The sequence below is a fragment of the Pygocentrus nattereri genome, chromosome 24 (genome assembly GCF_015220715.1).
Source record: "Pygocentrus nattereri isolate fPygNat1 chromosome 24, fPygNat1.pri, whole genome shotgun sequence".
NCBI classification, from domain to species: Eukaryota; Metazoa; Chordata; class Actinopteri; order Characiformes; family Serrasalmidae; genus Pygocentrus; species Pygocentrus nattereri.
The window spans coordinates 7,568,094-7,593,629 of NC_051234.1; the positions used below are offsets into that span (position 1 = coordinate 7,568,094).

General features: G+C 42.5%; 1 protein-coding gene across 1 annotated transcript in view; it reads left to right on the forward strand.

Moving 5' to 3' along the window:
- The first annotated feature begins 1,448 nt into the window (after positions 1–1,448).
- LOC108426360 (zinc finger protein 804B) overlaps positions 1,449–25,536 on the forward strand; it is a 216,976-nt gene continuing 192,888 nt past the window's right edge. The window contains exon 1 of the mRNA XM_017695781.2: positions 1,449–2,161. Within this exon, the coding sequence (XP_017551270.2) occupies positions 2,048–2,161 (114 nt within the window). The 5' untranslated portion in view covers positions 1,449–2,047. The remainder of the gene's footprint in view (positions 2,162–25,536) is intronic.

A 25,536-nucleotide genomic window follows, 5' to 3' on the forward strand; every position in this document is an offset into this window, starting at 1 on the left:
ATGCACTTTTTGAAAACTTGGTGGAACTCCCTTTTAAAGTTGGCATGTTAAAAGGATGGAAGACTGAATGCCGATATAAATGATGTCCAAGACACTCAATTCAATTCCCCTTCAAGGTTGATGAATAAAAAGGATAGAAGTTTTAATAAAGGCAGAGCAGACACACTTATTATTATTATTATTAGTATTAATTATTATTACTAAGTGACCCTTATGAGTCCCACACCAGGGAAATGTCACCTCAGCATTTAACCCATCCGTGCACTGAAACGCCACATACACACTAGTGAACACACTCACTAGGGGGCAGTGAGCACACCTGCCTGGAGTGGTAGGCAGCCCTAGCCACAGTGCCCCGGGAGCAGTTGGAGGTTAGGTGTCTTGCTCAAGGACAAAAAAAAAGGGTGGTCTCTGATTTTTGCACAGGGTGCGGGTCAGATCATATACACACACAAGTCAGAGGTGGGCGGGTGAGAGACTTCAGCCTGTCAGCATTAAGCGCAGCTCCTGCCGCTCCTCCGCTCAGTAGCTGCAGCGCTCCGGCCGTTTCAGTGAGCGGACAGCGGACAGCGCCCGCAGCCCCTGAGCCGCTGGCCACGGTGCTGAAACCATCGCCGGCGCAAGCCTGATAACGGCAGCGAGATGAAGCCGCGTTAGGGCTCTGAGTCCGAACGCTGGACGCATTTAGGTGAAGACCGAGCCTCTGACACTTGCAGTCCTACCGTCTTTATCAGGTGTCTATAGGGGGCTCCTCGCGATCTTATGAGATTTGGGGGGGGGTCTGTGATTGTTTCCTGAGCACTCACTGAATCGGATAGCGCCAAAAATACAGCCCACGATCAGCGGCTTATTGCTCCCCCTCTAATCCCGCCTTAGCGGGGGGTGGGGGGTGTTGAGAGAGAGAGAGAGCGCGCGCGCGAGAGAGAGAGAGAAAGAGAGAAAAAGAGCGAGAGAGAAAGAGAGAAAGTGGGAGAGAGAAGGGGAGAGAGAGAGAGAGAGAGAGAGAGAGAGAGAGAGAGAGAGAGAGAGAGAGAGAGAAGGGGAGAGAGAGAGAGAGAAAGAGAAGGAGAGAAAGAGAAGGAGAGAAAGAGAAGGAGAGAAAGAGAGAGAAAGAGAAGGAGAGAAAGAGAAGGAGAGAAAGAGAGAGAAAGAGAAGGAGAGAGAGAGAGAAAGAGAGAGAGAAAGAGGGAGAGAGAGAAAGAGGAAGAGAGAGAGAGAGAGAGAAAGAAGAAGAAGAGAGAGAGAGAGAGAGAGAGAGAGAGAGGAAGAGAGAGAGAGAGAGAGAGAAAGAAGAAGAAGAAGAGAGAGAGAGAGAGAGAAAGAGAGAGAGAGATAGAGAGAGAGAAAGAGGGAGAAAGAGAGAGAGAGAGAAAGAGGAAGAAGAGAGAGAGAGAGAGAGAGAGAGAGAGAGGAGGGGGGGGGGCTATAAGCCATATCCCGCTCTGCGCAGCGCGCGGATTGTCAGTGGGAATGTGGTGGCAGCCTCGAGCGCCGGCTGAAAGAGAAACAGAGAGAGAGAGAACGCGCGCGCGAGCGAGAGAGGACAGCGAAGAGTGGGTGAAGCGCGAGACGTTTGGCTCTAACACGGTGAGACGGGGCACAACCGGAAACCAGCAGGACCTCCTTCGCCACCGTCATCAGCACTATCCCACGGAGTCGAACTGCGCGCGAGAACCTGCTTCTCCACAACCACGCGCAGGCATGACTTCTGCCCTGTTTTCAGGCGCGAGGAGGACCGAGGAGGCAGCGCGTGGATGCGCGAGGGAAACTGAGTTAGTTTAGCCAAAAGCTTCAAAAAAGAAGTACAGACCACAAGAGGAAGAGGAGGAAGAGGAGGAGGAGGAGAGAAGCTGCCTTCTTCGCGACTGGCACGAGTTCACATTTAAATAAATAAGTAAATAAATAAATAAATAAACCAACCAACTCTGCTCGCGCGGGACGGCGAGGAGCGCGTGACTTGGCGCAGGATGTGCTAAAAACTCGAAGTGCACCGGCGTCCACTCCGAACCTCTCCGCGCGCTCTGGCCGATGGGTCACGGTGGGCCGGATGGCGTGCTACTACCTGGTCATCAGCTCCACGCACCTCAGCAACGGCCACTACAGGAGCATTAAAGGAGTTTTCCGCGGTCCGCTGTGCGCGAGCAGCCGGGGGGAGTCGCCGGTAAGTGAACGCGAGCTGCAGAGTGTCTGTGCCCCCAACCCCCCCCGCCGTGTTCCACCCCGCGCGCCCGGGTAGCTGTGGTGTGTTGATCTGCCGGTGTGGCGTGTAAAGTTGTTGACAGGGGATATGAGAGCGTGTATGTTCACTCACTATAGACCCAGGCGCACCTCCTGCTCATAGAGGCGCACAGCTTTGTACAATCTCAGTAGAAAAGAGTTCCAGATGTACCGGGAGCCCAATGCCAAGCGTGGCTTAGAGGGGTTTAAAGACTCCCAGCGCTGGGCTGTGAAGCAGTGGAATTGTGTTCTCTGCAGTGATGGAACCCCATCCCATGACATTAAGATCAGTTGGAGGGATCCAGAACACTAATCACTCTTGATGGCTGAATGCAATCAAATCCTCACAGCAATGTTCCAACATCTAGTGTAAAGCTTTCACAACGGCGTAGAGGCTGGAACGAACGGGGAACATCTCCCCATTAATACCCTTCATTTCAGAAGGAATGTGTGTGTGTGTGTGTGTGTATATATACACACATTTTGTATAAGTTGTAAACATTTCATCTGCTATTTATCTGGGCAGTGAGTGTTTATTTGCTCAGAAGTCCAGAAAACAAATACATTGCGTGTGTTAATGTGTTCATTTGGAGCAGCCAGTATTGATTGTAGTTTTCCTCCATTATCAGGTTTAGTTAATCGGCCTTTAATTAAGTGAAATCATTGCTGCTGATGGAACTGAATGTATCTGGTGGCTCTAGAAGTCCAGAACCGACGAGCTCATGAGATATAAGCTACGTTTCTGAACACAAGGACTCCTTGATTGTTTTTCACTCTATTTACGATTTTACAGTATTATGTTGAGTTACACATACTGCCAAGATACATATAAACAGGTTGCGTAGGAGACCTTCGCCCAGTTTATATATATATATATATATATATATATATATATATATATATATATATATATATACACATTTTGGAAGACATTCATCATGAGACATGCATATAGTGGAGCACATAATATCTAGGTCCTAGCTGAGATCTGCAAATTAGATATATACATTATACAAATTATACATACACAAATAGAAGTCTTCCAAAATTATATGTATACATATGTATAAACTGTGCAAACTGTGGGAACAAAACCTCGTATCTCCAGAATGGGAACTTTACAGGAGAGGGAAAAACCTACTTTACTTTTAATGTAAGTCAATGGAACCAGATGTTTTTACAAGTCATTTTGTACCATTTGTCGTGGTCCATTCATCATGAAATTCACAGCTAATGTAAAGGGTAATATACATTTTCAGATATATCCAAAACTGAAAAATGACAAAAAAATGTTATATATATATTCTCTCTCTCTCTCTCTCTCTCTCTCTCTATATATATATATATATATATATATCTCAAGAATGTTTCTCCCTCTCCTATTATTATGTTGGAGATACATGATTTTATGCACATAATATTCACGGCATATATATACTTCATACATAGCGTAGTAGGGTTAGTAAAAGGAGGTGCTGTTTACGTAGAATTCCGATTTATTATGGGACATCAGCGCAAAAGACAGTGAAAATAAACTGTGCATTTACTTGATAAACTACATTCCATGAACGCATCTTTTCTTTGAGTTTACTCCTTTTGGAGAATAATTGTGTTGATGTATTTAATTCAGGTGGCGTCGATGTTGGATGTTTGCTCCCTTCCCATTCCGGGTTTCTCTATGGGACAGTTTGTTAAATGGCCATATGATACGATAAATCCATTCTTTTACTGCTTGTGATGATACAGATTATTGAAGTAGCCCACTTTGATCCAGAAGATCAAACGGTCCAGAACAGCACAATTAGTAAAGGGAATAACAACCCCCCCCACCCCCCACCCCACCCCATCATCAAGCTGTACAGAGTATATTCAGTCCTGCTGCTTCTTACTAGTGTATTCTTTGTAAATGCACGTAAGGGAACACGGTAAATAGGCTCATTAAAGAACCACAATTATTTTCAGCGGCAAACTGAGTAAAACAATGGCTTTTTTATCACTCAGGGCAATGACATGCACACACCATATTACCATAATACACTGTCCCATATGAGCTGACTCAGCTATTACATTAGCTCAGGTGATAGGGGACAGGCGAGTAATTTAATGAGCCTATTTCCTTGTGCACATTTAGAAAGAACCCTGTAGTAAGCATCAGCTGCAATGGAAATAAACAAGAGGTTCTTAAAGTCATACAACCTGATGGCCACTCCGCTATTATTAAGTGGCTTAGTAAGAGTGGCAAAAGGCTATAGAGGCTCAGTTCAGTGAGTGGACACTCCAGTGTTTTTTCTACTCTTAACGCTATCTGGGGTCCCACTGTATTCGGGGGGGAAAAAAAACTGTATCTCCATTTTTGTCGTTTTTCCATTTCTAACAACATTTGAAAATACAGGTTTCCCTTAACATGGTGCGTAGATTTCATGATGAACGAAGCAAAAGAAATGTCCCGAAATGACATGGAGAAAAGTCTGATTCCATTGCCTTCCATTAAAAGTAAAGCAGGTTTTTTTCCTTCTCCTGTAAAGTTACCACTTTGGAGATACGAGGCTTTGTTCCGACAACAGTGACGCATTGGATTATCGACGCACTGACATAATTTGGATACATCTTACGGTGCTAGAAACCCACTTATAATAGATGTCAATGGGCAGATGCTGAACCATCATCCATTGGCTTCCATTAAACCGCGTTTTAAGGCAACACGTTGTCTTATTCTCTTAAGGGGCGTTATTATCCATTGGAATTGATCACATGCTGCAGATACACCAGGCTGAAAAACATGCCTGAGTGCAAAATAGGTTCCGCTATTGATGACCAATGAAATCCCAGCCTTATTACGTACTAAGGCTCATTATTCAGTAACTACAGGGGGTTCATGGCTGGTTGAGCTATTCTTGGATTACTGAAGAGTCGAATAAAACTTTGGGCCCACCAGCTGCTAAGCTACCCTTGCTATTCGTTCAATCCCCGCAGCTCAGTGTCACGTCTTGCTTTGTTTCACAAGGTCTAAATATGACTAAAACATCTAAAACAAAGAGCAGGGGTTATTTTTAGAAGCTGCAGTGCTGTGCAGGAATGTGACGCTCGCATGCTGTTGAGAGCGGCTCGCTACCTAAGGCTACGGACTAATTGTGGTAAGAGTGGTGGTTCAGGCCCAGTTGCTATAGGAGATTAAGCCCGGGATCTATGAGAGGAGGTGAAAGATTTATAGACCCTTACAAAACTATTAAAAAACACACTGATGCTTTCTATGCAAATAAAAAAGACCTTGAAGTATGATACAAGTGACATGTTTCAAGTGTTTATCAGGGGGTTGTGTAGACCACCCGTCAGGCTGAGTGGGTACTGAGAGGTGTATTTGAGAGTGTGTGTGATATGGAGAGTGTGAGCGCCTCCAGGTTCTCCTCGTTTGGCTGGGTTCTGGAGTGATATTAGCGTGTCTCGGCGTATCCCTGATTGACTACCTGGCCGAGCTGGACAGCATAAAGTAGGCCACGACAATGGTCACTGTCTCAGAGGAAAAAAGTAGAGAGGAGACGTGGAGGAGAGAACGGGGTAGAAGAAGAAAAGAGGAGAGATGAAGAGCAAGGGGTAAGATGAGGAGAAAAGATGAGAGAGGTTTAAGGGAGGGGCTAAGAGAATGAGAAACGGAGAGAGCGGGGGTGGAGGACGAGCATAGGATAACAGAAGAGATGGGGAAAAGGAGGAAAGAGGAGCAGAGAAGTGGGGAAGTGAAGGGAAAAGAGAGGAGGAGCATTAGACAGTGTACAAGGAGGAGAAAGGAGAGAAGATGGGGAAGAAGGGGAGCAGAGAGGAGCAGAGCAAAGGAGAAAATGAGAGATAAGTGGAGGAACAGAGTGGAAGAAAGATGATAGAAAGTGCAGAAGAAAATAGGGGGCAGGGGGAAGATGAAGATAGAAGAGGAGCAGAGAAATGTGGAAGATTGTGGAGTGGAGAAGAAAAGAGAGGACAGATAAAGGGGAAAGAAGACTAAAAAGAGGACAGGAGGAGAAAAGAGGAGAGGAAGAGAGAAAAGTGATGTGTAGAGGAGGAGCAGAGAGGAGGAGAAAGGAAGAGAGGATGAGAAAAAGAAAGGGAAAAAGCAGAGAGGAGGAGAAAAAAAGGGCAGGAGTAAAAAGAACCAAGAGGAGGAGAAAGAGGGTAGAGGAGGAGAAACAAGGAGAGAGGAGGAGAAAAGAGAGATGAAAGGAAAAAAGGGGAGGAGCTGAGAGAATGAGAAAAGGACAGAGAAGGGTGGAAGATGAGCAAAGAACAGGGTAAGAGAAAATAAAGGAAGAGGGGAGGCAAAGGGCAGAAGAGGAGCAGAGAAGTGGGGAGAAGAAGACAGGAGTGGAGGAGAAAAGAAAAGAGAGGAAGAGAAACGAGGAGACAAGTGGAAGAGGAGAAAATGGGAAATGAGTGGAGGAGGAAAAGAGGACCGGAATATTAAATCATAATGCAGAATTTAGCCCTTAGGAGAGAGGAGGAAAAAGGGGAGGAGCTGAGGGAATGGGACAAGGAGAGAGAAGGGTGAAAGATGAGTAAAGAATAGTATAAAAGAAGAGAGAGGAGGAAAAAGGAGGAAAAAGGAGGAAAAAAGGGGGAAAGGGGAGGGGAAAAAAGGGAAGAAGAGAAACAGAGAAGTGGGAGAAGGAGAGAGAGGAGTGGAGGAGAAAGGAAAAAAGAGCAGAAGCATTAGACAGTGTAAGAGGAGGAGAAACGAGGAGTCAGAAGTATACGAGGAGAAAACAGGAAATGAGTGGAGGAAGTAAAATGGAGCGAGGGGGAAAAAAGAGGAGGCAGTAGGACATGAGGAGAAAGGAGGACATAAGTGTGAGAGGAAAAATGAGGAAAGAGGAGGACAAGAAAGTGGAGAAACAAAGAGGAGGAAAAAGAGGGGAAGAGGGGAAGGAAAAGGGGAAGAAGAGAGAGGCATGGCGGAAAAGGAAAAGAGAGCAGGAGCATTAGACAGTGTAGGAGGAGAAAACTGGAAATGAGTGGAGGAGGAGAAAAGGAGAGAAGGAAAACATGAGGAGGAGAAAACATGAGGCAGTAGGACATGAGGAGGATGGAGGACAGATAAGTGTGGGAGGATAAGTGAGGAAAGAGGAGAAGGAACAGAAAGGAGGAAAAAGGAGGAAAAGAGGATGGAAATGCTTTCAGAGACGGTCAGGAAAGTATGTTCTCTCTCTCTCTCTCTCTCTCTCTCTCTCTCTCTCTCTCTCTCTCTCTCTCATACTCTCTCTGTCTCATTTGTCTTTATAAATTATTAAGCATAAACAAATGGATCACACTTTATTTGGACGGTCCCCTGTAGATGCTCTACAGGTAATTGAATCAGTAACAAACTTTCTGGTGATCCTCACTTGATGGTCAACAACATTACAGTTAGGGTAAGGGCTAGGAGTAGATGTAGGTTTTGGCTTGAGGTTAGGGTTAGGGGTAGGATTAGGGTTAGGGTTAGGATTAGGGTTTAGGGATAGATTTAAGAAACTCTTTCAAACTGAATTTCGAGTTTAGTTGAATTTAATGGGTATTTAGGTGTTTCTGTCCATCCTTTACCATGAGAAGACAAGTAAATGCTGTGGGTCTGAAAGGATGTGTAGCTGTCAAGAAACCTTTACAAAAAAGGAAATAGACAAGAAAATACACATTAGTAATTTGGAGCAGTCGTTACGGGCCTGGCCCTGTGACCGGAAGGTTGCTGGTTCGATCCCAAGTGCTGACAGTCCATGACTGAGTTGTCCTTGAGCAAGACACCTAACCCCCAACTGCTCCCCGGGTGCTGTGGATAGGGCTGTTCACAAGTGTGCTCACTGCCCCCTAGTGAGTGTGTATTCACTAGTGTGAATGTGGCATTTCACTTCACGGATGGGTTAAATGCAGAGGTGGAATTTTCCCGTTTATGGGATTAAAAAAGTATAACTTAATATAGAGGAATGTAAGTTGCACCCAGGTGGCACAGTGGGGAGCCCTGTTGCCTCACAGCAATAAGGGCCTGGGTTCGATTCTTTAGTGGGGTTTGCATGTTGTCCCCATGTCTGTGTGGGTTTCCTCTGGGTGATCCGGTTTCCTCCCTGAGTCCTTGACATGCAGTCAAGCCAATTGGACACACTGAATTGCCCCTAGGTATGAGTGTGGCTGCTGGAATAGGCTCCGGCACCCCCCCATGACCCAGAAAAAGTGGTTTAGAAAGTGCATGTGAGTTAGTTAGGACTACTTGTGTCCTAAGATCTTGCAAATCAACCAAAGAAGCTGCTGGTGGTCTCAGAACAATGGACTGGGGACCCCCCTGAATGTATTTTGCTGAAAATGCCAAGGCGCTAATCCCCTCCACTGGACGTCTTCATCTAGTCTGAATTAGGCTGTACAGGACATGCTCACGTTTGTTTGCATTAAGAACTCTCAGTATGGTGCGTTTTCAGAGATGGATCGTCCCTCAGGCCTGACAGTGCTGGCTGGCAGATGTGGGCAGGGCCAGCCTGTCTGCTGTGGGGTTTGATGGGTAATTTGAGAGCAGCTGTTTGTGAAATGTGGGTTTTGCTGCTGCTTAAATCAGGGTGTCATGTTCACTCTGAGTCAAAGTGACATGAACGCATGCACACGTCCAGCTCGGGCACGCGCACTCGACTGGCATGTTTCCCACCCTTTCGTCTCCCAACTTCATTAATATTGCGCATATATTACTCTGATACCCACGAGTCATGTCTGATGTACACTTAAATCATTTAAGCCAGAATAAGCCTTTCTGAACTATCGATTGACGCTCAACTTGTGAAACCTTAATGGGGCATTCTGGTCTATAACTAGCCCCTACTATGCTACTCGTCATGTAGTTTTCCGTAGTGCAGCCTTGTATGATTCAGCCACTTTAGTTTGGCAGAATTCATAATTTTATACATGCTTTACGTCTTCATTCATCAATGTTCTCTCAAATGCATCATATTGGGAATCCCTGTGGTCTCAACCAATCGTGACTGCTAGATCTGTAAACTTATATACAGACTAAGTTCGGTCATTTTGCAAGGTTAAAGTTCTACACTAATCAGTGAGATTCTCTCGAAAGAGGTCCAGAATATCCTGTGATAACTCTTCCTAGGATGAAGCAATCTGAACCAAACAACGTGCAATGAGCTCCTCAGTATATGGAGCTTCGAACATGCCCTTGCGTCGGAGGGACGAGGTAGGCGCTGGACAGCCGTTGTGATGTTTATCCTCTGTTTGCAACTTCTGGGTGCGGACCCTTGTACACGTGGTCACTTCCAGCATCACATGTAGTGCAATCGATCACACATACGTGAAGGCATGTAACGTATTTTTGTGGTTGAGACTGCTTCACCCATTGTATTCACCAAAGTTTTGGGGACACTTGTAGGCTGGAGGTTAGGGAACTGGCCCTGTGATCGGAAGGTTGGCGGTTCAATCCCCAGTGCCAACAGTCCATGAGTGAGGTGTTCTTCAGCAAGACACCTCACATCCCAATTGCTTAACCCTAACCCTAACGGGAGCTACAACAGAGTATTTGGGGCCTCTTTCGTGTGACTCTCACTAGCGAGCTAATATTTGATTGGAAAAATGGTGATTGACATGTCACAACATTTCAGTGTAAATTCTTGCTAAATGTTAATGTTAAAGTGTTACAGCAATGATGTGCATTGAGTAAATCTTTGACAAAACTAGCTCGGTTTCTGAGTGAATGAACTCAAGCTAACTATGCAACCGTGTCATCTCAGCTTTATAACTCAGGAATGCTTTAATGCAGCTGTAACGCCGGGCAGCGATGATGAGGTGGACGCATATGTGAAGAGAAGCGAGATTTATTCAGGGCAAATCCAGATTCAGGGTCAAGACGGTCCAGGGTCAGGTAGCCAACACAAAGAGAGTGTGTTACAGACACGATAAACAACACAGAATAAACAAACAATCCAAGACAAAGACCAAAGTCTTCAAACAATACTAACACCTCAAACAAATACTAGCCACAAACCAGGACAAAGATGGAGCTTAAATACAGCAGGGATAATGAGAGACAGGCGGATAACAGGTGGTAACAATCAGGGGCAGGGTCTGGAAACAAGGGGGCTGGACCGGGAAGAAACAAAACAAAATGCACGTGGACAGAACTGGGAGGGGCCAATTGTGACAGCAGCAGTTTACTACGCATACTGCTAGAAACTGTGGAATCTACCATTTCTAAAAAATAACGGCGCCTTTGCAGTCTGGTGAAGCATCTGTGATAATATATAAATAAAACAAAAAATTTCTGTGAAGTAAAAATTTCTGTGCTCATAAACTCTGCATTTCATTTTATTTCCACTACTATTATTCACTTCTAGGGCTTCTAAAACATTTATGTGGTGTTTCAAATCCAAAATTTGATGAGATGAGTCAGTTTTATCCACCGAAAACACCTCTTCAGCGCCTCCACTGCTCAGCCAGCTCTGAAGTGCGCCCCGCTGAAGAGCCGCTTTTCTCGCTCTGTTTGTGCGTGTGTCCTAGCATTGGCGCGTTGGACGCAGCCAGCCGAGCACAATGAAGAGATGCCCGCGCACCTTCAGAGTCTGTTGGCGCCCGTCCAACACCGCTAGACTGATATAGATTGCTGGTTTATATTATGGTACAGAGTTCTTTAATGTATGTTTTCTAAATAAGCCAGTATTTATCTAATCATTTGTGGCAGGATTCTTTATTATAATAGTAATTGTTATTATAAGAAGCTGATAGTGAACACCCAGTGTACTGAAACAGGGGTTTATTAGCTGGAATATTAGCCATATTGGTCCTGAACAAGAAACTAGGCCTGGCTGCTGTGACTGTCTGTTTAGCAACCTGCATGTTGAGGTTGCAGGTGAGAATATCAAGAAACATAAGTCCGCCTGATGCTCCTCATATACTGTGTCACAGTAATAAAGCCATGTAATGAAGAATAATCAAAATTCTTTTATTTTCAACTCAGAGACACTTCATCCTAAAACTTTTTACATTTACGGCATTTGGCTGACGCTCTTATCCAGAGCGACTTACAATTTGATCATTTTACACAGGTAGGCCAAGGCGGTGTTAGGAGTCTTGCCCAAGGACTCTTATTGGTATAGTATAGGGTGTTTGCCCAGGTGGGGATTGAACCCCAGTCTACAGGGTGGAAGGCAGAGATGTTAACCACTACACTATCCCAACCACTTTTTACTTGACATCTAAGCTGTGAATTGATTTTCTGAATAGATACAGTCAAAGATAAGTAAAAAAACATCAAAACATGTCCAGTTTCATAAAAATATGAAGCTTCTGTGGGCATTTACAACTCAGATGATTACATATATGAGAAACCACATGTCTTTTGAAAAAAAAAAAAAACGACAACATGTAGCATGTGGCTGTCTCATATATTTACTAGAGTTACAAAAACTGAAAGAGGAACTGACAAAAACAGGGAAACAAAACACACCTAATAATGCTAGGCCCCTAACTCGACTGCTTCGATTGGGTCATTGATTTTACATTAAAAAGGCATGGATTTGGGGTGGGTTTTAGAGGGGGCATATTCCTTTTCACAACAGATTTCACAGAATTTACTAGGTTGTCCCCAGGCCTGTGATGATGAGATCACGTCCAGCCTTGCGAGATGATGTATGAGGGCGATGTTTAATGAAGTATAGTGACTCTTGCTGCACATGTGTGCTTCAACAATGGTATCAGTCAGTCAATCAGTCAGTCAGTGAGTCAGAATGAGACATCAACTCTCTTAGGCAAAAACACAGTTCCGAATAAATTGATCATTTCCAAAGCCATCATTTTGCACTTTCACAGCTTTCCTGGAAGATATTTTGTCTAACTTAGCAAGACGTGGTAAGTGGTTAGGGGAAAGGTAGTAAAAAATGACATACATGAAGGGATGTAGTGTTTCAAGCCAGACATCTACTAGAGAAGTTTGAAAAGTATTTATGACATATACAATGGAATAAATCATAAAGAAAATAGCAAATCCATTCTTCTTTAGCACAAAATGGACACCAAAGGCAAGCTTTTTACCCTTTCAGCCAGAGAATTGAAGCCAAACTGAGATAAGACGCCTAGATAGGCATGTAGTTGTCTAGATACCTTGCTACCTTCCCTTCTCCTCATCTGACGAGTCATCAGGTTTGACAGTAATGTTAACTATCTATTTAGCAGACAAACAAGCAAATGCTCTTGTGCTGCAAAACTTAGCCATTTGAATGGGAAGTCCACAAACGAAGGACCTGCTGTGGAAATCGGCAAAGCGCTCTCGAGGAGAAGTGTTCTATTTTCTTCTAAAAGCAAACATGCATTCAGTTATTCACTCTTGTTCGCTCCCTCTCCTCTGTGTGGCTAAGCCTGCCAGCCATTCACACACAAACGCACACACATCTACTCATTCAGGTGCGGCAGTTCCTCAGGCACGCACTAGAGGGTGCATATCACTGGTCAGAACATATTTGGCTCAGGAAACCTGGCAGGCTCGTGCCTTCGCAGGACCTGACCTTATCTCCTCCCACTCTTCATGTATTAAGTGCAGAGATAACACTTTATTTCTTATTTTGTTTAGTCTGTATTGGGTCAAATCAGTTCGACCAGGCCCAGTTCAAGGAACTTCAGCATGGCATGTTAACCCTAAGAGGTCTGGATTAGTATTCCTCTAATTTTGCTTTGCTATTTAGATGCAATTATGCAATTACACATTAAATTACATACAAATTTAACCCCTTAAAATACAAGGCTTATTACATACTAAGGTAACTACAGGGACTTCAATGCAAGTCTATTCTTAGGTTATAGAGGCGTGTGGGATGTTTTTTCTTCCCACAAAACAAGACTGAACAGACAATTCTTCGATTTATATTCCCATTCAACTTATTTATCATTAGTAATTGCTGTTGTTGGTTACACGTCAGTATAGGAAGACATTCTTATGCCATAACTAAGCCTTATTAAGCCAGTAGTTGGTCACTAAGCCAGTAGGCCATGCTCAAGAAAACAATGGCCTCAGTCTGATCTCAAACTTGGGCTTAAAGAGGAATTCCTTTTTCTCTAGACTAGCAGAGTCTTTTATTCATTTGCTACGTGACATTTTTAGCTGCGTCACATGCTGTGTGTTCCTGTATTAACCCTTTAAAAGGCCTGGGCCTGACATTTTATTAACCGAAGAGTAGCTCAACCACTGAAGTCCCTGTAGGTACTGAACGATAAGCCTTAGCAGGTAATAAGCCAAGGGGTTAATCACTGTGAGCCAACAACAGGCACATGTGCACTTATTTTTACTCATGTCTATTACAAGTCTATACTAAAATGTCATGTCAAGTCAAGTCAAATTTATTTGTATAGTGTTTTTTACAACTTATGTTGTCACAACGCAGCTTCACAGAATTCCAGTAAAGACAAAGTTTTAACATGAAATGTAAAACCCGCAGGTGAGCAAGTCAGGGGCGACAGTGGCAAGGAAAAACTCCCTCAGAGCTGAAGAAGAAACCTTGGGAGGAACCAAGGCTCACAAGGGGAGACCCGTCCTCCTCTGGCCAAACTACCTACAGAGTTACTATACTACTAATATTAATAGTAGTAGTATTATTAGTAGTAGTAGTTAGGAGTCCATGAAAACTTCAATGTAGGGTGGGCAGCTAGTCCAAGGCAGGTGGTGGTAGCTGGGGTGTGGGCAGCTGGTCTGAAGTGGGTAGCAGCTTAATATTTACTTGCCATTCGTTTTCTTTTTGTCCTTTAATTGATATATTCCATAGTCATGTATAGATTATTGCAGTTAAAATTGCAGAAAAAAAACACATTTTTACTGTAAAATATGGCCTCACCTTTCACTCATGACTGTGAGGATGAGCTCTTCTGTGGTGCTCGGAATTCTATATAATTGATTTAATAATGTAACGTTATGGCGCGATAAGGAGGCGGACGCATGTGCGAAGACAAGCAAGATTTATTCGGGGCAAATCCAGATTCAGGTTCAGAACAGTCCAGGGTCATAGAGCCAACACGGATGGAACAGGGAAAAGACATGAATAAACTGAACACAGGGTAACAATACCAAACAATACCATCAGCACAAACAATACAAAGACCAAACAAAACAAACAACTAGGAAAAACGCAGGGCTTAAATATAACAGGGATAACAAGGGATAACAGGACACAGGTGGAAAACACAGGTGGTAACAATCAGGGGCGGAGTCTGAAAACAAGGGGGCCGGACTGGGAAGACAAACAAAAGCACATTAACACGTAAACAAAAGCACATGGAAGACCAAAACACAAGCACATGGATAACCAGGAGGGGCCAATCATGACAAATAACCAATATGGCTAAATTGAGACTCAAGAAGGTAAAATAGTTAAAATAACTTTTATTTTAGAATATAAAGAAATTGTAACCTTAACATGTTTTTAAAGTGTAACAGCTAGGGACCAAAAAAATGGATGTTTCTATAGAATGACTTACAAAATAGAAGCAATTTGTTGAAGAAATGAGAACAGTTACTCCAAATTTTTGAAAGGTGACTCTAAACTGGAGCATACAAAGACACGTTATATCAAAAGCTTCGAATTCACTGTTTTCATAGAAGTTAAATGGGCAAGAAGTAGAAATAAATATCAAATTTTCAGCTAGTTATGGTTGGTGATTTTGCAACACAGGATAAAACTGGCTGTTGATATTGCAGTGCAGTGTGTTTCACCTTATAGTTCAGCACTGACATGTTGGACTGTATTTTCATGGATACACACACACACACACACACGCAGAGACAGCAGTGTGTGGGCTGCAGCCTCTTGCCTGTGTTTGTGATGTGTTTATCCCTCTTCACTTTAATGAGCCACACAGTTAGAGTTTCAATTAGACTGAGTGTTATTAAAGCAGTTCTCACTACTGTATGACCACAGGCCATTTATCTCTTTGGCCATATTTGTTAAGTAATGCCATTGAACACTCACTCGCAGTACTTTATGTATGCTTCAGCTGATGTAACGAGGGCCCACCAGATATATTGTTTGGATGCTAAATCGGCCAGTTTATTCATACAATCCCATTTCCAAAAACACTGTGACAAATGTAAATAAAAACAAAATGCAATCATGTGCAAATCATTTAAACCCTTACTTCACTGAAAATGCTAGAAAACAACATATCATATCCTGATATAAACTGAGAAGTTTATTTTTATTATCCAATTTGAATTTGATGCCACCAACACATTCCAAAAAAGTTGGGATGGGGCAACAAAAGGCTGGTCAAGTTATGCAATGCTTAAATAAACACATGGTGGTTAATTGGCCCCAAGTCAGCAATATGGTTTGGTATAAAAGAGCATCTCAGAGGATGAGGAAGGGTTCACCACTCAGAGAAAGACCACATGGGCAAATAGTGCAACAATTCAAGAATAATGTTTCTCAACATAAAATAGCAAAGAACTTTTGCTTTCATTCATCTACAGTACATAATATCATTAAACGATTCAGCGAATCTGGAGAAATCTCTGTATGCAAGGAACAAGACCAAAAACCAGTATTTGCTGGCCGTGATCTTTGGGCCCTCAGAAGGCACTGCATTAAAAACAGACAAGATTCTCTAGTGCAAATCACAGTTTGTCACTGCATCCACAAATACAAGTTAAAACTCTAAAATGCAAAGAAGAAACCATATATAAATAGGACCCAGAAATGCTGCCACCTTCTCTGGGCCTGAGCTCTTTTAAAACGGACTGAAGGGAAGTGGAAAAGTATTTGTTAATTTCAGTAATACAGTATTATTTTCATCATATGTAGGGTTTGCATGCTATCCAAGGGGGTTGCTAAGATGTTGTTAGGTCATTGCTATGTTTTCCCAAATGGTTGCTAACGTGCTGCCAGGCTGTTGCTATGTTTTTTCAGGTGCTTGCTGAACCATTGCTACAGTAACCACTGTGCTTGCTTAGGTGTTACTAGGCTGTTGCTAAGGTATCCCAGGTGGTTGCTAAGATTTCTTCAACTTCCAAATATAAATCTATTAGGGATTGAATGCCTAAATTTGTGTTTTCAGCAAAACGTCTTCACTTGTTTTATTGCTCTGTGACTGAGAATGAATATCAAATTATTCTATACTTCCGTTTTTGCTGGTAACTTCTAGAGTTTAGATTTTGCACAATACGTTTGGTTCAGCTTATATTATTTATTATCTGAATTTTTCAATTTGGTGTCAGCAAGGGCCTCCTAGTGAACCTCTGGGTCTCAAAATCAAAATAATAAACCTACTATGACGTTGTTCTCTTGCTGTTTGGCTTACTTCTCCAACAATTAACCACCGTCTTAGGTAGTCTTGACTAGCTAGAACTGTAGCGCTGGTCTGCCTCAGGGGGGTGCTGCAGCGAACTGGCTCACCTAGTTGGTCTTTTATAGCCTATCAACTGTAATTATGCCTGGGATACCTCTGAAAAACTTTCCAATATGACGTAACATATTTGAAAATCTGAAAATTTGACCAGTTTTCCCAAAGGATTGGTGGAAAGAGGGGATGGAAACCTCAGCACTGCTATAGCATGTGAGAAGGCCAGCCACCACTGGATTAGCAAGCCAACATGGGACCCCCAAATACCAGGGGGTATTTTGCATTTTGCACACTGAGTGCTAAAATGGTCACATCGGTCAAGCCGTCGATAATGTTACCTTAGATTACTCTGTTCCCGTTGAGCTAATTGATGAGGTCTCGGTTTCCCTCCGTTTCTCTGTAAGTAATGATGGAGCAGCGGCGGTGATCAGTGGCTGCTGCTGTGCTGAGATCAGCTCTTTTATGTGAGTGCTAGCTGTGTTGCAGCGCTAATAGAGTGTAGCAGGCGGCGTTTAATATTCCGCTCCAGGCCGCAGCCGTCCTCTGAGGTTGCCTGTCTGAAACTCTTTGTGCCGAGGTCCTGACGCTAACATGGTGTGGGAACAGTAATCGCACAGGAAGGCTAATGAATCACTCCCTGCTTTTGGAAGGGGCCGTACGCAGACGTACGCACACACATAGGCGCTGAATGCTTCTGTTTTCTGTTCTTGTTGCTGTGTATGTTGCTATTCATTTTGCCAAACTCTGGCTTTAATCCTTAGATGGAAAGAAAAGATGCTTGTTTCTTGCGAGGCTTTCAGAGAGTCCATGGACACCAGTAATTGCCCCCCACTTACGCTAATTATAAAAGAGAGAGAGAGGGAGAGAGAGAAAGATGAGCTTAGTCAGTTAGTGGGACTGAATAGCTGAACAGAGGAAGGATTTCTCTTCAGATGTTTAAAAGTAGTTTGTCAGAGCTTTCAGAAGCCATTATTATTACAGCAAGTGATTGCTAATGGTACCAAAGTGCTGCCAAATGGCCTAGAAGAATGACGGCGAGACCTCCATAAGGGTCACACAGAGTTCAGGTCACGTGTGGTCACTCAATCCTAATGGGCCAACTAACAGTCCAGGAATGAACTGTACTTTGGAAAGAAATGTTAACTTGTTCTAACGTAAAGGGGAACGGCACAGATTTTTCTCATTTTTTTGTATCAGTTAACTGAATACCTGCTTGCCTCAGTGCTGACCCCTGCCTGTGATGACTATGAATGTTGGATTGGCTATAAAGCATATCTTAAAGGACAATTACATCAATTTTACTCAAATTCCTGCATAATTCAAAATCACACGCACACTAGGGGGCAGTGAGCATGCTTGCCCAGAGCAGTGGGCAGCTGTATTCGCAGCAGTTGTGTGTTGGGTGCCTTGCTCAAGGGTGCTTCAGTCACACACTGTCAGCTCTGGGTATTGAGCCAGTGACCTTCTGGTTGCAGGGCTGGTTCCCTAGCCTCCAGCTCACGACTGCCCCACCCATCTACCTACCTACCTACCTACCTACCTATCCATCCATCCATCCTCCATCCACACATACATTATATATATATATATATATATATATATATATATATATATATATAAAATGTGTGTGTGTGTGTAATTACAGTAAAAAGTGTATATACACACACAATAATAAAACTAGAATATCCTAAAGAAAATAAAGACTGATTGTGCAGCTTATAGTTTGCTAAGATGTTGCTATACAGTTGCTACAGCATCCCAAGTTGCAAGGGTTTTCCAGGGCAGTTGCTAGGGTATCCCAGATGGTTACTAGGAGGGTGCTATGTGGTTCTTTATGGCTGCTATCTTATCCTACATGGTTAATTGGGTGCCACTAATGAATAAGCTGGGAACACACATTTTTGCATCCCATTCACTTCTAGGAGAAACTAAAAACTCCCAACTCACTATAACTGTATGAAAACCAAACAAAAAGCTGTATACAAGCACACCACAGTTCACAATCATGGATTCAAACATTCTGGAGTTTGAATGGTGTTGATATCTCGAAAGCTGTGGGATGAGTTATTGGACTAAAATCTGGTGCAAAAATAAGAAATAGAAAGAATAAAAATGAAGAAGGACGAAGAAAAATATAAATTGGCTAGCAATAGCAATTGGTAATAATATAGTGATACCTATATTTACATTATACGTCATCACTGTCCTAATTTAGACATAAATGAATGTAATGAGATGTTATACTGGTGAATTTGGGAATTTTATTCTGGAATTTGGGGAATTTTATTCTGAAATGTTCAACTTGTATAAATAACAGAGCATTGCAGACAAACGGCAAGCTAAACATAATTTTTGTTTACACTTTATTCAGATGGTCCCTCATACTTTGTAGATGATCTACAGCTACTTATATTATTAACAAACTTTGACAAAATTGAGTCTCGACAACATTATGGTTAGGGTTAGGTTTTGGAGTAAGTTTAGGTTTAGTGTTAGATTTAATCTAATCTTTCCGACTCAACTTCAAGTTCAGTTGCATTTCATTGATATTTAGTTGAATGTTGGTTAAAGACCGACTGAGTAGCTACAGTGGACCATCCAAATAGTGATTTGTTTTCATACCTCCAAAGTTCAGTCTTAGAAGTTGGTTCCATTTTCTGCCAATATGCCAATTACAAATTTAGACCTCAGTCTACAAAACCTTCTCAGATGTCCAGCATGTTCTTTGCAAAGGAGTAAACAGGGTCAGAGGCACCTTTGGGAGGACACAGCTGTAACTGCTTGGCTTTAAGGGTAAAAGAGGTGAAGTGGCAGTTGGGAGTGCAAAAATAAAATGGGGACAAATGAAATCCGAATAGATTTCATGTTATATTTAGTTGTTGTGGTTATTTTTGACTGGGAATGAAATGAAATGTAGTCTGACTTTTCCACAGTAATATATATATATATATGAACATTATACAACATAACTAAGAGAGAAATAGAGTTTGGAGGTTTTGATAGGGGAAGGTGAAAGTGATGTAACAGTTTAATAACTGTAGATACGCACTTTCCAAGCTTGTGCTTCTCGAGTGGGCTACAGATCTCTTTGCAGTACTAGATACAGTCTTACATGTTCCATTAGCAAATGTCCTTGTATATCTCATGTACTCATCCTGTATATTCATGCTTGCTAGCTGCCACGGCCAAGGTCCTTGAACACTTCCTGCTCTTGGCAGTAAAGTGTTTCTGATGATCAGGTTTGAGGATTTTTCACAACTGTAAGATGGGCGAACCCGTTTAAACCTGATAACCCCTTTCTTTTTTTTTCCCAGAACTGCTACTTAAATGTCAAACAAACTTCATCAGAACTGTTTCTCATTTAAAAGTGTTTCACAGAATTACAGCCTGGAGCTTTGGCGTACATAAAAATCCCTTGTATGGTCTAAATATTGCCTGCTGCCACGCTACAGCTGATCTTCAGACAGGCAGATGATTTTATTACAGCTCTCCCTTCTCCAGGAGAAATTCAATCATGTTCTGCTGACATTTTGAGGTCTTTCCAGTTGAGCAGAGAAAGTCCAGAGGAAGAGGAGGAAGAGCTGTCGTGGTGGGCAGAGAGAGTGAGGTGGAAAGCGAGAAAGAGAGGGTGTTGGAAAGATTGCTTCTTCAGGAGATTTAACTGCATGACTTTGCCGTGTGTCGTCACTAGTTGAACCATATCTATTTGGCTTGCTGGCCCTCTAAGAAAGAAAATGAATAGGAAAATAAATCTGAATATATAAAAATGTGCCTAGTGAGTGGAAGTACAAGTTAGGTGTTTCTAATAAAGTGGCCAGTGAGTGGAAGTACAAGGTAGGTGTTTCTAATAAAGTGGCCACTGAGTGGAAGTACAAGGTAGGTGTTTCTAATAAAGTGGCCAGTGAGTGGAAGTACAAGGTGGGTGTATCTAATAAAGTGGCCAGCGAGTGGAAGTACAAGGTAGTTGTTTCTAATAAAGTGGCCAGCAAGTGGAAGTACAAGGTAGTTGTTTCTAATAAAGTGGCCAGTGACCTGAAGTACGAGGTGGGTGTTTCTAATAAAGTGGCCAGTGAGCTGAAGTACAAGGTAGTTGTTTCTAATAAACTGGCCAGCGAGTGGAAGTACAAGGTAGGTGTTTCTAATAAACTGGCCAGCGAGTGGAAGTACAAGGTAGGTGTTTCTAATAAAGTGGCCAGTGAGTGGAAGTACAAGGTAGTTGTTTCTAATAAAGTGGCCAGTGACCTGAAGTACGAGGTGGGTGTTTCTAATAAAGTGGCCAGTGAGCTGAAGTACAAGGTAGTTGTTTCTAATAAACTGGCCAGCGAGTGGAAGTACAAGGTAGGTGTTTCTAATAAACTGGCCAGCGAGTGGAAGTACAAGGTAGGTGTTTCTAATAAAGTGGCCAGTGAGTGGAAGTACAAGGTAGTTGTTTCTAATAAAGTGGCCAGTGACCTGAAGTACGAGGTGGGTGTTTCTAATAAAGTGGCCAGTGAGCTGAAGTACAAGGTAGTTGTTTCTAATAAACTGGCCAGCGAGTGGAAGTACAAGGTAGGTGTTTCTAATAAAGTGGCCAGTGAGTGGAAGTACAAGGTAGGTGTTTCTAATAAAGTGGCCAGCGAGTGGAAGTACAAGGTAGGTGTTTCTAATAAAGTGGCCAGTGAGTGGAAGTACAAGGTAGTTGTTTCTAATAAAGTGGCCAGCAAGTGGAAGTACAAGGTAGTTGTTTCTAATAAAGTGGCCAGCAAGTGGAAGTACAAGGTAGTTGTTTCTAATAAACTGGCCAGCGAGTGGAAGTACAAGGTAGGTGTTTCTAATAAAGTGGCCAGTGAGTGGAAGCACAAGGTAGTTGTTTCTAATAAAGTGGCCAGCGAGTGGAAGCACAAGGTAGGTGTTTCTAATAAAGTGGCCAGTGAGTGGAAGCACAAGGTAGTTGTTTCTGCAGTAATTTACTGTATTCTTTTAGCAGATTGCTGTACAAACGACACATTCTGAGAGATCACCTCAAACTTCTTGTCAAAGAAGTTAAAACGTCCAATTTCACAGTAATAAGCAGCTATTTCCAAAGTATGTAGGGGAAGTGACCCTTAATTTGTCCTGTCTTGAGCAGTGGGGTGAGCGCTTTCATTGCAGCTTTGTTAGTTTCCATAAATTAGCTTTTTAGCAACACCTATAGTTAATTTCTCACGAGCTTTTTGTGAGAAAATATTACAAATGCCTCATCCCAGAGAGTGCTTTGAATATACAGTAATATGTACAAATAGTTTGAAGCGAAAGTAAGTTAACACACCCTTCACAGCACATTTTAATGCATAATTACTATGTGTTTGCTGAATTTAGCATATTGAAAAAAGGTTTTCGCACATTTTATATATTCAGTTTTACTTTCCCCCGTTAATATGTTAAGCTCAGCAAAATAAGCAGAAATTATGCATAAAAATGTCATACTTAAGCTTCTATAGAGAATGTGTTAACATATTTCGACTGTTAAAATCAACAAACCCTGTCGTTCGAGGTGTTTAAACACTTGCATACAACTTGTCTGTATTGTTTGATATTTACCATTAGGAATTTTATAATGCTCTTTTATAGAGCTAAGCCATTTAAGGCCTTATAACAATATACATAGCAAATGTATTACCAATATTTCCATTATATAGATAAAGATATAGCTAGCATGAACACTCCGTCCTCCAGATTCACTCCAATTCCACTCATTTACAGCTGCTGGAAATAATATGAAAATAATGCCCTGAGTTCAAAACAAGTCTTAAAGACTAGAGTAACTGCATGTTATTTATTCATAGTGTATTTGTTAAGTGGAGTGTTTTTATTGTTTGTTGACTACCAAAAATATATAAACAGTTGCTAATTCAATGAACAGTTTTTCCATGTAATTTTCATTCACAGTAATGTTGGTGCAAATTTACAGCATGACTGGAAGCGCTGCCAGCAGATTACTGCAAATTCACCTATTTACAGTACACTGCTATACGCAATTTTAGTGTTACTCTATAAATACGATTTACAGTAATGTTCCTGTACAAATACGGTAAATGGCTGGTAACTTGTCCGCCAGCTATTTACTGTAAAATCTACAGATTCAAAAAGAGTTTTGTGACTAAATAATTATGTGCCAAGATTTCCATTATTATTCAGGTATACTTTCCTTCTGTATTAAACTCCCGTCTACCTAGGTCAGCTGTTTAAGTGCACAATTACAGATTGTTTTCACAATTCTGACCACATGCCAGACAAAAGTGGAGCTATTCTGTGGTCAGAAACTGACCAGAGACCACAGACAATGGGCTGGCATGAAATGTCCGTGGCAAAACATTACTTTATGCTGGATATATACTCAATATGTTATATTACTTTATACCTCATATACATCATGTTGCAGAAGCCAGGTTTAACTACTACAGAAACCACACACACACACACACACACACACACACACACACACACACACACACTTTCTAAGCCGCTTCTCCCTCAGGGTTGCAGGGGGGGTGCTGGAGCCTATCTCAGCGGTCATTGGGCGGAAGGCAGGATACACCCTGGACAGGCCACCAATCCATTGCAGGGCAAGAAACCATAAGTAAATTTTAATTTATATAGCACATTTAAAACCAAAGTGTTCTACAGTTAAAGACAAAAACGATGTACATCTTCTGGCAGACAATTCATTGACTAAGTTCAGGAGCTGTTAATATAATTCAGCAGATAATATCAAATCTGTCATAAAAGCACTGCATTTAGCTAAAGCTGAAGTCCATAGCACGGTCCTATAGGCTGCTGGCTTGGTAAGGGTTTTCAGTTCACCACCCACCTGAACACCCACACATAACCACACACTCAGTTTCCCATGAGCTTTATGTTTTTGGAGAAGAGTTTTAAGCAGTCATTAGCGGGCGAACAGCACTGTAGCAGCATCCCAACAGAAGCATCTGGATCATCACTCCTGCTAATCAACCGTCGCTCCATTGCTGAATTCCTGCTGCACACTAGATTAGACAGCCTGCCAGCTCCCTCGCAGCTGAGTTATCTCCAAACTTTCCACGCGAGTTGTTCTCTCGCAGGGGGCGAAGTTTTCAAAGTGACTTTTAGAGAAGACTGAATTCTTCTAGCCTGCCCTGCGATGGACTGGCGACCTGTCCAGGGTGTATCCTGCCTTCCGCCTGAAGACTGCTGGGATAGGCTCCAGCACCCCCCCCGCGACCCTGGGGGAGAAACGGCTTAGGAAATGGATGGATGGATGGATCCATCCATCTTCTATGGATCTAGCAATCTTCTACAATCTTCTATGTTGTAATGTTGCTCATGTGGGAACACTAAAATGCACATATGCCAAAATCCACAGTCAACATCCAATTTGTTACAAAGACCTACCTTGTACTTCCACTCACTGGCCACTTTATTAGAAACACCTACTTTGTGTTCCCATTCACTGGCCACTTTATTAGAAACACCTCCCTTGTACATCCACTTACTGGCCACTTTATTAGAAACACCACCCTTGTACATCCACTTACTGGCCACTTTATTAGAAACACCACCCTTGTACATCCACTTACTGGCCACTATATTTGAAGTCCTGGTTCGCAATTAAAGTTGGTAGACCATCTGTTGTCATGCACAATGCAGTTAATGCAGTTTATTGTCTTATTCTTTAGAATTAGTCAGCAGGTTTTGTTACTGTGCCTTTCAGACTGATGCATGAAAATGAGATCTGTTCTGATTGGATGCTTTGTGTTGTGCCTCAATCCAAACGCGATCTGGGATGAAACACTTAGAAATTCAACATGAATCGGCAGAGCTAAACAGCTGTAGGAGGAATGGGGGATTATGTGTAAATGTTTTGGTTTTTGTGATGTCACAAAAACCCTAGTTTGTGTGTTTGAACTGGGGGGGGGTAAAGTGTATGTTTCTGGAAACTTTAACAGTGTTTACGTCATGTACAGAGAGCGAGCGAGAGAGAGAAGCGTCTGCCCTACTGCTAAATGAGAGCATCTCCATTGATTAAATTAAAGAACACTCAAGAACTCTCAAAGGAAATTTGTGCTAACTGCATAAGTGGGGTTGGCCTTATGTACACAAACACACACACACACACACACACCAGCAACACATGCAGTAGGGTAGAGTCACCGGATTTCAGCCATGGGAAGTGTTTTATTTTTATTAATTATACGAATGCTGGTCAAAACCTGTCTTTTTACTTTGTATTTCCATTTTTGTTGTTTTATCAGTTTTTGATATAATTTGAAAATGCCTACTGCCATAAACAAAAAGGGCACAAGAAGCTGGTGACTTCAGCTTCATATCACTGAAAAATCAGGGGTGGGCGATAATAAATAAGTGTCTCATCCCCCCTCTTTGAAGGCGTATGATGCCCTAAATGTAACTAAAGCCCATGAGTGAGGAGCTGAACTTCAGCCTTCTCTGCTGTCACTCCAGACTGGCAGGGTTGCCCACAGGGCAGCGCTAATAGCTGTTAACAAAGTAATGCTCTTCTTTATTTGAGGGTCCCATTTCGTAGGGACGATTTCAATGGGATTGGCTTTGCTTGGCGAAACTTTCATACTAACTTTAGTCGCTTAAAACCTACGTTGAACTTGATTGTGTGACAAAGCAGACTCAGGAGCTTGAGAAGGATCCACGGCAATCCAAAACTCACGGTCAAAAGGAACAGCAAAAAAGGTCATAACAGGGAAATCAGTCCAAAAAACCAAGCAACCAGGGCAAAAGGCACCCATGGAATCCAAAAGTCAAAGCAGAGGGTCAAAAACACCAGCAAGACAGATACTACAAACACTCAGTAGACAGGCACAAAGGAACTGGCAATACTTCACACTGCCTGGCTGAAAGAGAGGAGTATTTAAGCTGTGGCTGATTAGAGAAATTAGGCAGAGGTGGTTCGATTGGGAACAGGGCTAGTGCTCGGGATAGTGAGACCTCTGGTGGCCAAGTAGCGAATTGCTGACAAATTGCGCTTGAGTT